This window comes from Vigna radiata, unplaced genomic scaffold, assembly GCF_000741045.1.
Source record: "Vigna radiata var. radiata cultivar VC1973A unplaced genomic scaffold, Vradiata_ver6 scaffold_7, whole genome shotgun sequence".
In the NCBI taxonomy this organism is placed as follows: Eukaryota; Viridiplantae; Streptophyta; class Magnoliopsida; order Fabales; family Fabaceae; genus Vigna; species Vigna radiata.
This window is the reverse complement of record NW_014543262.1, coordinates 3,143,090-3,155,303: the sequence shown is the minus strand read 5'-3', so window position 1 is coordinate 3,155,303 and position 12,214 is coordinate 3,143,090. Positions and strand designations below refer to the sequence as shown.

Below are 12,214 nucleotides of genomic sequence, written 5' to 3'. Positions count from 1 at the left end.
AAAAAAAATTAGAGAAAAAAAGATAACATTATTCTTGTCAAATTATCCATCAATCACTTTATCTTGTGGGTTTGGCAATGACACGTGTCGTCAGCTTATCTGAAGAAAATGACGTCAGTAGCCGCCGCCATTGCACACAATAATAATCGAAGAGAAAGGACAAAAGGGGTAGTGTTTGAAATTGCATAATATCGCAACGTAATTGGAGCATTATCGAGTGAGAAAGTTTCTCTTGTTGTGGCTAGCCATCACCAATTCCTCATTTCTTCGATCACTTTAATGGTCCCCACTTGCAAATTTCTTGAACTCATCTCTTCTTCTTCTCTCGTTCATGCCCCCTTACCATCTCAACCTAATCTCTTTCCACATGGCGACAAAATCTCACAACCATAAAATCCCTTCTCTTCTCCCCACCCCAAAAATTTCAATCTCATTTCTTTTCTTCTTCTTCTTCTTCTCTCTTCATTCTCTCCCTCACCAACCCCCACATAATGGGAAGCCCTCAATCCAATTTGCCACCTGGTTTTAGGTTCCACCCAACAGATGAAGAACTCATTCTTCACTACCTTAGTAAAAGGGTTGCATCCATACCCTTACCCGTTTCCATCATTGCTGAAGTTGATATCTACAAGTTAGATCCATGGGACTTGCCAGGTTTCTCTCTCTTCCACTCCCTTTACTTAATGCATCACCCCTTGTGCCAATCTAGTATGAATGTGATCAGATTAAAGAAAGATTTAAATTTTTCAATCCACTTATTTATCATTGTTTGTTTCATCTGCTTTTTCAACAGCAAAGGCAACCTTTGGGGAGAAAGAATGGTACTTTTTCAGTCCCAGAGACCGGAAATACCCAAATGGTGCAAGGCCAAACAGGGCAGCTGCTTCAGGGTATTGGAAGGCCACTGGCACAGATAAGACCATAGTCACATCATTGCAGGGTGGATCAGTCCAAGAGAACATTGGTGTCAAGAAGGCTTTGGTCTTCTACAAAGGAAGACCCCCGAAGGGTGTCAAGACCAATTGGATCATGCATGAATATCGCCTTGTAGACAACAACAAACCCATTAAGCTCAAAGACTCCTCCATGAGAGTAAGTCCCCTACCATTCTTAATATTCTAGAATGTAAAAAACCAACTACGCTCTTTAATTTACCAATCAAGCTTGTTAACAATTCCACATGTTGTTTGGTTCTGATATGCATTAACTGTTGTTGCAGTTGGATGATTGGGTGTTGTGTCGGATTTACAAGAAGTCCAAACATGCTTTAACTTCAACAGAGGCAGGAATAGGAGTTGGTGAGGTGGATCAAGCAGAGGAGCAGCAATTCAATGAGACCCTTTTGCCAATCTTAAAATCTCCAATACCTCCTCCTCCTCAGAACTCATTGATGTCTCAAAAATCTGTCTCCTTCTCCAACCTGTTGGATGCCATGGACTACTCTGTACTCAGCAGTTTCTTATCTGAGAACCATTCCAACCCACCAGGGATTGGATCAAGTGCAGGCTTCAACGTTGAGAATTTGGAACAGCAATCTTCTCCGATGAACAACCCCAACAATACCTACACGTTTCAGAAGAACACCCAACTGAACCCTTCACTCTCCAACATGGAAAACATGAGGCCAAAGCGCCAATTTTCAAGCATTGATGATGAAACTCTGTACCCATCCAAGAAATACCTGACTTCCTCTTGCAACTTTCCTTCCAACATCAACCCCCAATACGAGAATCCACAATGGAACTACCTCGTCAAACAGTCTTTGCTCAATCAGCGGTTACTGCTTGGTCCTCAGCTTCAATTTCAAGGATAATCCAAACATACCAACAACATATTAAATCAGAAAAAAAAAAAAAACAAAATTGAAATAGAAAAATTTCATAGAAGTAAAATATTCAAAAACTGAGCCCACCAAAGAACACACCAATTTGATCACTAGATAAGAAGGGTTAGTAATTTAGCACATAGATATTGTTATAGCGTTTTTTTTTTTCTTTTAATTAATTTGTGCTGGAGAAGGAAGAATAGAAGGTAGCTTGAAAGGAGTAACAGTTTGGTATAGAATCAAAAGAAATATTCCATCATTGAAGGGGTGAAGAAACTGTAGAAACAAAATATCCAAGTTTCTATGACAAATCAAAACAATTTGTGTACAGAATGTTTATTTGTACGTGTTTGGATTTGGAGGTTAGCTTTATTATATACTTTGTAGATAAGGTATTGTACTTGATTGTGTTGATATTTCTCATTCTCTTCTCTGAAAGGATAGCTAGCTACGAATTTTCTTCTGTGCTTGGAATGCTATCATTTTCTATTTCAGTGTCTTCAACAGTAGAACTTCATCATTGACTGTTACTATTCACATGCATTATTGAACTCACATTGAACCTCAACCTTAGAACTAAGAAACCCATCAATAAAATAATTAATTAAAAACATGAATTAAATCGATTGGTTGAGAAATGAAAACGTGTTGTGTTTATTTTCTATCTATTTTTTTTTCTAACTCTTTTTGTTTCATCCATGTTTTTCTTCCTAAATATCTAGTTGAAGAATGGGTCCAAATTTTAGATGACAAGTCCAACTTTTTTTGTTCCTTTTCAGAAAAACTCACAGCCAAGTCCAACTTTGCCATACCATAGGATAATTAGGCGTGCGTGACACCATATGGTTAAACTTTTCTTTTATTTTATAATAAGATGTATAAATTTATTCACTTTAGAGCACCCCATATTCTTACTTTATAGATTTTAAATACACTAGAAATTGTTTGGAGGAGTAGTTTTTTTCTTTTCTATAAATATTTCTTGAACAAAAAGAAAAAATGAACCTTTTCAATAAATGAATATTAGTTTATACATAAATGATTTCATATAATATCTTTAAATTTTCATTCTTAACTTATAAATAAAATTTTATTTTATATGTTTTAATATAGGGTTAAATATGTTTTTAGTCCCTATACTTTGAGATGATTTTGGTTTTAGTCCCTCTTTCAAACTATGGTACAATTTAGTCCTCTAACTTTAGAAAACTCTGGTTTTAGTCCTTTTTACCAAATTTTTTTAACTTTATTTTTTGTTTCAAGCACGTTTCATTGTAGTATTTGGATTGTTTACACTGTTTGACACATTTTTGCTTCAATGTTAACTGAGAAACACATTTGAAACAACAAATAAAGTTAAAAAAAATTAGTAAAAATGACTAAAATCAGAGTTTTTTAAAGTTGAAGGACTAAATTGTACCATAGTTTGAAAGAGGGACTAAAACCAAAATTACTCCAAAGTATAGGGACTAAAAACATATTTAACCTTTTAATATATCTTGAAATAATAAGAAAAATGAAAGAGGGTAATTCGTTTAAAATGGAATTGAAAGTAGAAAAAAAAAAGAGAAAGTTCATTGATTGGAAAGTATAATATACTAAATAATCAATTGTGATTTTTGTAAACATAGTCAATTAACTATTATTCCCTTCATTTTGTTTAGAGATTTTTTTTGTTTTATTTAATGCTATTTTCAAATTTTAAAACAACAATAGTATTTTTTTTGTTCTGTGTACTCTTTCTCTTCATTCTAATATACGAAACGTAGAAACAAAGAAAGTTAAATAAAAAAATTTATATATATTTTTAAGAAAATACAAAATCATTTTGCCTTTTGACATAAAAAATAAAAAAACTTTAAATAACATTTAAAAAGGAACGGAAATTAACTAACACATTGGGAAATTGTGTAATTTATCTACAATAAATAATAAGATGTAACTTAGCCTCTATCCAAAGAAGAATATACATAATCTTGAATTTGTCTTTCATGAAGAATGATGTTTATCTTGTACTATTTCCAACTACTTCCCACGTGTTCATGATTAATTTTCATGATTGTAACTAATAGCCACAACCAAACATAAAGAGCTACCAATACAATGTTGGTGTTATTTTAATATATTTGATTCTTCAATCACCTTTTTGGTCACTACATGCAAAATTATATCTATAAATCAAGTAGTCTCCTTCGTCTTAGTTTTGTTTTTTGTTTTTTATTATTTATAGCACAAAGATATTAAAATAAGAAGATTACAAGTAAGCACCGAATAATGTCATTAAAAACACCGAAAAATATCATTAAAAGCAACGAAAAATGGAGATTTTCTCTTGGTCAACGTTGTACCGAGATACAAATCACGTAAATTCATAATTAATTTCAATCTGACTTGACCTAATCAAAATCAACATTTGATATTCGAATTGATTTATCTGTTAGAGTTAGATTTTTCGGGCACGTCATCAAGCTTATTGACACATGCAATTCTCTATTTTAAATTTAATTTTATCCTTATCAGTTCACCATATTTATTTAAATGATATTTTGTTTTACAATTTATTTATATTTAATATTTTTATGTTTTGTTACAAATAATGAAGGAGGTACGTATTATAAATAGTCAAATGGGTGTCTATATAAAATTTTAATTACGAGGTAACAATAAATCTTTTTTACTAACATTTATCCTTCTCCTAAGGTATTTATTTGAGAAACTACTGTTTGCTTCCAAGAGGAATCAGCTTTAGATATTAAGGTCTAAAATTTCAAAATACACAAAATGGTATGAAAAGAATAATTCAATGGATTACTTGTCGTTTATGGTGAAAAGTCTATCCCACCCTCGATATCAACAGAAACCAAATCTAACCTACATTTTTCATAATTATTATAAGTTATGAAATTCAGTAACCTAAGGTATCCTAAATACGACCTTATTGAAAGGGTCTACTACAAAGAAGTCAAGAATTGGTATTATTATTTCTTTCTCCTATTATTCCTATTATTGAGGGTTGAGGATTCGTGGTGACATAATCTAAATCAATATTAAAGTGCTAAAAGAATTATAGAATTAAGAAACTAAGAGAAAAACCATGAATGAAAATTTTTTTAATATACAAATTAAGTTGTTACTCTTAATGAAAAATCCAAAAGATACAAATAATATAAAGACGACAAAAAAAACCCCTAACAAGTTATGTATGTTATATTTACATAACCAAATATATCTTCTGAAAGGATTGTATTTTCTCAAATTTCTTCAATCTTCTCTTCAATAATTATTATTCCTTCTCCACTCATTACTCCTTTATAGAAAAAGTGGTGTGTTTGTAATAGATACTTTGATACTTAAGTTAATTGAGTACATCAAATGGTAGTTAATGTTGTAATCATGAATCTAAATTATTTATCTCGATAATTGCACTATTTATAGGATAATTACGAGGCTTATGGGCTTTCACCTATAGGTACCAGGATGGGCCCAGTGACCTACTTACCTCATAATCCAATTCTTTGACCCAAAATATGCTAAGTTAAAGAGTAATATGCCATTAGATCATGATCGACCAATTTATGGCCAAGTAGGAACAAGTTGGCTTGTGGACGAATGAAAATACGTCGACTTGTGGCCAATGAGAAATAATTCGACTTGTGATCAAGTAGAACAAGTCAGTTTGTGGTTGGGTAGCATATGTCAACTTATAGTTGGGCAAAATTGGTCAACTTATGGTTGGGTAGCAGAGGTCAATCTATTTTGAAACTCACACCCTATGAACTATGTAAAGGTAGGAAACCAAATACCTCATATTTTAAAGTATTTGGTTGAAAATCCTTTATGTTAAAAAGTGACAAGTCTAACCTTGGCAAATTTGATTCTAGAGTTGATGAAGGTATCTTTTTAGGTTATTCATTGACTAGCAGAGCATATAGGGTGTATAATAAAAGAACCTTAATTGTTGAGGAATCTATCCATGTTGCATTTGATGAATGTATAGAAAATAAAACTAACATGCTTTAACCAAGAGATAGTGCAATTTTTTATGAAATAGGTTCATATTCAACTAAGGAGCCACAAACAATCCAAGTTGAGAAACAATATGTTGATACAAGTAAAACTCATACAGTTGACCTACCTAAGGATTCATGATGGAAAATGGCTTGCTCCAAAACCAAATTATGGAAGTGGACTAAGATACTCTTCATTGAATTGTAGAATTGACATCAATGATGGAACATGACCCATATGAATGAACAAGCTTTAGTGTCAAAATGATGGAAACTCATTTCACAAAGTTGAAGAGACTCCATCGATATGATGTGTACTCTGCATGCGGAAGCTTGAAATGATGAATGAGAATATTTGTACAGAAAATTAAACAAGCCCAAGATAGAATATTTGTACACCAATCAATGTATTGCACAAAGTTGTTGAGAAAGTCTTTTATGGATAACTACAAGGAATCCTTAACAGTGATGGCAAAAACTTGCTATTTGGATGCTGATGAGAGTGGTATGTTGATCAAACTGAATATAAAGGTATAATTGTCTCACTTCTCTACTTAACTACTAGTTGTTCTGATATCACGCACAACGTATGTGTTTGTGGTACATTTCGATCATGTCCTAACAAATCACATTTAAAAGTTGTTAAAAATATCCTAAAATACCTAAAAGGAATAAAAATTCTAAGCTTGTGATATGCTAGAAGAGCTAACATTTTTTTACTATGATATAATAATTATGACTTTGGGGTTATAAAGTTGATAAGAATAGTATTAGAACTACTTATCATCTATTAGGATGTTTTTTAATGTCAAGACATTTTAAAAATCAAGTTTTTGTAACACTTTCAACAACCACTGAAGCAAAATATATTACTGTAAGAAGTTGTGCACATTCTATTTAGATTAAGCACCAATTAGAATATTATGACATTAATTAAATTAAAAATTCTTATTATCTAAAATTCGCTTTTTTTGAAAGGTTATATCTTAATCAATCAGATTAGAATCTTAATCAATTAAAATTCTGTATAATGCCACCAGTTTTACTCTGATTTTACGTTACTTTGTTGACTTTTTTTATGTGTGAGTGTTGTGATTTGATGTTTTCTATTTCCTTGACTGCCCTTGAAAAATGTCACACCTACACTCTACATAACATTGACTAAAATTAAATTCATTTAAAATTTTGAAACTGGAAAATATTTTTTTGTTTATTTGTTGAAACCTCTCTTTACCCAAGTTTCTGTCTCGTACACTCTGTTTCACGAACCAAACCCATAACCTCCAAATTTTCCTTTCTTTTAAAAACACAACCCTAAAACTCTCAATTCATAAACCACCATTGTCTCTGCTATTTTTATCCAAATGAGTAAAAATATCTTCTTCGAGACCTAAACATGTAAAAAGAATGGCTACCAAGCAAACTCCTCAACTAACGGCAGAATATTGAATGTGTTGAATACTAACAGAGTTTCACGAATAAAATAAAAAATTAAATATATTTTTGGTCTCTTAATTTTTAAAAAAATTAGAATTAGTCTCTCTTCAAAACTTTGGCCTAATTTAGTCCACCAATTTTTAGAAATGTATGAATTTATTTCTTTTAACTAGATTTTGTTAATTTTATTTGTTATTTCAAATATGTTTTTAAGTTAACATTGAAACAAAAATATGTCAAATAGTGTAAACAATCCAAATACTATCATGAAACTGTTTAAAACATCAAATAAATCTAAAATAAAAAATGAACATAAATTTATATATACATAAAATATCTCTATTGCTAAAAGGTTTTTTTTAGAATAATATTAAAAACAAATCTAAACTATTCTATACTAAAATATAATTAACTATGTTATAATAAATTTAAAAAAATCTAAACTTCTAACAATAACAATACTGTTTTAGAGTTCAATTTTTAAAAAGTGAACTTAATTTAGTATTCAACCACAAAACACACTCTAAATTAAAAAATAATAATAATAACTCTTAATAAAATATGTAATTACATACCTTGTTTATATAAATTACGCCTTAAAAAATATTTCTGTTTTAGCATGATTTGAAATATTTTTATTTTGACACTCGTTCCAAGTTAATATAAAGGTTATGAATATTTTAAAATTATTTTTATTTATTTATTTTAAAGAGAAAAAAATCGTCATAAAGTTTTATATACACTTTTATATATATATATATATATATATATATATATATATATATATATATATATATATATATATATATATAAAAGTAGTATAATATTTTATAAAACTTTTCTCATACACATATTTTTATCTTTTTATTTTTACAAATGTAATTAAATTTATTAATTTAAGAAATAGTTATCAGTTCTTTGTAATATAATTACAATTTAATAAAATTTAGTTCTTTTAAAATATAAAATCAATTTTAATATAAATTTAATAATATAATTTATATTATATTATTTTAATAATTATTATAATAATAGTTAACTTTTTAAAGAATTTTAAGAATATATATATATATATATATATATATATATATATATATATATATATATATATATATATATAAAGTCTTTATTTTTTATTTTCTTATGTTTGTGTTGCTAAAAAAAAGAACGATTTCAACCAAAAGTATATACGTTCATAATTTGAAACAGTTAACTAAACCTTTGATAGAAAAAAGTTTAGATTTTTTATACTGAATTAAAAAATAATATAATTTAATTTTTACAAAAATAGTTTAGTTTTTGTAGACAAAATAGTATATAGTTTGTTATAATTAAGTTAATTATATTAGTAGATTGATAAGATTTAATACAATTTCATATATGAAATACAAAAATTGAGCAATACGGAATTTTCCTCGAAGCAAACACGATTTTGTAGAAGCTCTTATTTTGTGAATGTTTGACTTCTGTCTTTTCCCGCCTGTTTGCAGATCTTAAGGGAATGTGATATTTGCTGAATCATCATGACCTTGGAAGCTTAGGAGAAATCTTTTGTCGATCGGTGAAACTTGGTAAACTCCACATAATATCTAAAAATTTGCTAGGGTTGGGAGACCTATGTCACTATGAGCCTAAAGCTGGCGTATCGGATACAATGGCATACTAGCACGTAAAAGAACCGAGTGATAGACATGCAAAAAAGAGTTTTGCAGCCATTCAGTTCTGATAACAATTGGGCAAAGTAAAAACGCAATTAATATTACTGTTTCGGATGGAAAGCCTGAGACAAAGTCACGACCTCCTGGAAACGACAACAATGCACACTCTTTCTCGATCTCGTAACGATTATGGACCTTTGCTTCTCTTACGGATCGGCTACTACCTGCAGGTTAGCACTCCGACGCTCAAGTTAGCAGGGTAATAGCTCGAATATAGTAGCACTTAGTCAAAAATCCAACCCTTTACCTGACATTCTACCTTCCTATTTATAGGCGTGTGTCTTTGGATATGGGCTGCAACTGCCTATGTGTAGTGGGCCATGATCCCTTACACTTCGCTGTCAGCGCAACCACTGTTAACTTCCTCCTAGTCTTCAGCGAAACTGCTGGTAACTTCCTCCTAGTCATCAGCGAAACTGCAGGCTGCAGGCCTTAATATCTCGCCGAGACCTTCGCCCCACTCCTTACTTCTCAGCGTATTATTATGCCAACTTAACATGATATATCCCGAACAGGGCTTCGGTCTTCCCGATCACCCTACCGGCTCACCCGAACAACCCGACCTCTTCAGTCATAATGCTATTCATCTTTTTATGCTTTGCTCAACCTAATTCCATCAACAATTCTCCCGACCGCACTGCCGGTGCACCCGATCATCTATATCAACTAGTATATGAGGGTATTTGATTCATTCCTCCATATACCCGATCACACTACCGGTGTGACCGATCATCCGAATGTATCCCATCTCCTCAATACACATAAGTCCCCCGAGCCCCAAGCGTTCGCAGTACGCGAAGGGGTTTGTATATGCCATTTCCCGCCACTTATATAATTTGAAACTTGGAGTGATGAGAGCCACACGATGAGCAGGGCTTGAATGGTTCAGATGCACTGTGGAGGTTTGTACCTAGAAATCTGAAACGCCACGTTATCTGCACCGTTAGATGTTACCTTCGTGAACGGTTGCGATGAGCTACCGAAACCGCTTTATGCGGCTATAAATAGGGGGGTGGTCCCTTGCCATTTGTCTGCTTCTGAGATTTGCTGCTAGAGCCCCCCGATCAGTCAACTCGCCAGCTCGGTCGTCTGTCCAGGTACATGTCTCTATCATCTCAGTCATCCAGTAGGTCTAGGAGGGAAGGGCGGGGGTATGATGATGATGGGGAAGGCACTTCATCATCATCCGGTTCTTCTTCGGCTACTTCGTCCTGCTCGTCCGGGAACGAGGTGGCTTTTAACTATGACAATTCTCGCATGTGGACTTCTGTGCTTCCCCCACCCATAGTGCGGGGATACGATTGGGCACCCCATGAAGTTAAGAATTATGTCCCGTACTTTATATCGACTGCATCTATTAGGCATTTGCTAGAAAAGATAAATGTGTTAGCCACTGTTAGNGATATAGATGATTATACCTTTGTNGTCTGCCGAACGAATGAAAGAGCCTGTCATGGTCGGGAAGGCTATGCCCTTGACTTTTTCTATGTATATATCGCTTTGTTTCGTGATCTAGGAGTCAGGTTACCCTTTTCAGAGTTTCAGATGGGAGTGTTAAGGGAATTGAATATTTGCCCCGTTCAGCTACACCCGAATGGGTGGGCTATGATGCAAGCGTTCAGCGTACTATGCGCTGGCTTAGTACTTACACCGACTCCCAAATCATTCCTNTACTTCTTCCGTGCCTTACCCAACCCTAACCGATCTTGGGTATCATTNATTCCGGCCAAAGATAAACAATTGTTTGCTCCCTTCAATTCTTNTTATAAAGAATTTAAGTCTAACTTTTGTAAAGTTGCCATCCGAGACTCTGGTCGGCCAAAGTATTTTTTCAACGATGGCCAACCAAAATTTCCTTTATATTGGACCGAACACCCCAATCGAATCGATTCTTGGCCTAAGACAGATATGACCGAAGCCGAGCTGGACGTCATAAGCCAAGTTGACTTATTACCAAGAAAGACTTCCTCGCGTAGATTAATTGAACTGATCGGGACAGATGATGACACTTTAAGATCTAAAGTNTTCGGTAAGATCCTGTACTTTTTCTGCAATCGAACGGTAATTATTAACTTGTCTAAATTGTCTCTTGTGTTGCAGATTGTTTTAGTGGAATGGAACAGCATGAAGCCTTCGCACGCCTGATGGCTAGAAAAAAGAAATTAGTGAAAGCTGGTGAAGGTACTTCCTCGGCCTCCCCTGCCGCATCGGTCGGTGGAGCCTCTCCAATTGTTAATCTTGAGGCTAGTGAGGATGTGAAGGTAGTTCAACCTCCTCCCAAGAGAACGAAACAAAAGAGGAAAACCGCTGAGAAAACTCCTTCTCCCCCAAAGAGACAAAAGGTGAAGGGTCCCTTGCTGACCGGTCCCTTAGACCCTAAGGTGCATGTAGCCGATCGGGTGCAGTTCAACTTGTCCCCTGAGGAACGAGCTCCCTTCAAAAATATGACTCCAAGTGAGGCATATAACATGGGATATGAGCTGATGATGCGTGCAGGCGTTTGCATGAACTATGCCGCTGGTACCACCAAACCTTTGTTGGTGGTGGAATTGGAAGCTGCCAACCAGCAAGTGGTTGACTTGAAGAAGGACAACACTACCTTGACCGCCCGGGTGGAAGAGATGACCAAGGCTGCTGAGGATGCTAAGATTAAAGCTAAGGCTGCTCTAGACGCCTCTCAAAAGAAAGTGGTTTCCTTGCAGTCTTCAGTTGAAACTTTGCAAACTGACCTTGATAAGGCTAAGTCCGTCAATGCTGAACTATTGAAGGATAAAGTGAGTGCCCTTGCCGAACGAGACATTCTGCTGAAAGAAAAATTGGCCCTCGAGGATCAGGTGTGTCAAGAACGGGAACTTGGATTTCAGCAAGGTATAGGGCAGTGTCACTATTTTTATAACACTCCCCTCGAGGATCCAAATTTCGACATTATGAAGCTATTCGTGGATGGGAAGTTGATTGACCTTGGTGGTTCGGTTTCACCCGCCGCTGAGGAAACATCTCCTATTCCAACCACTGCTGCACCTACTGATACTACACCACCTTGATGAAAGTTATTCAATGTACTTAATATTTTGTGATGAACTTGTTTATGGTTGCTTTGACTGGACCTTGTATCCTTCATGTTTGCTATTAGTACTTTCCGTTCGGTAGTAGAACAATTATGTACGCCATCGCTTTCGCATGAAACTTTGACTTGTGTTGCCTTATGATTCTGGTTTCTTTTTACT

General features: G+C 33.8%; 1 protein-coding gene across 1 annotated transcript; it reads left to right on the top strand.

The window, feature by feature from the left end:
* The first annotated feature begins 408 nt into the window (after positions 1-408).
* On the top strand, positions 409-2,223 carry LOC106753963 (NAC transcription factor 47). The gene is made up of 3 exons (XM_014635868.2): positions 409-654; positions 794-1,092; positions 1,220-2,223. The coding sequence occupies exons 1-3, from the start codon at positions 492-494 to the stop codon at positions 1,811-1,813; spliced, it is 1,056 nt and encodes a 351-aa protein (XP_014491354.1). The 5' UTR covers positions 409-491; the 3' UTR covers positions 1,814-2,223.
* The last annotated feature ends 9,991 nt before the right edge of the window (positions 2,224-12,214 follow it).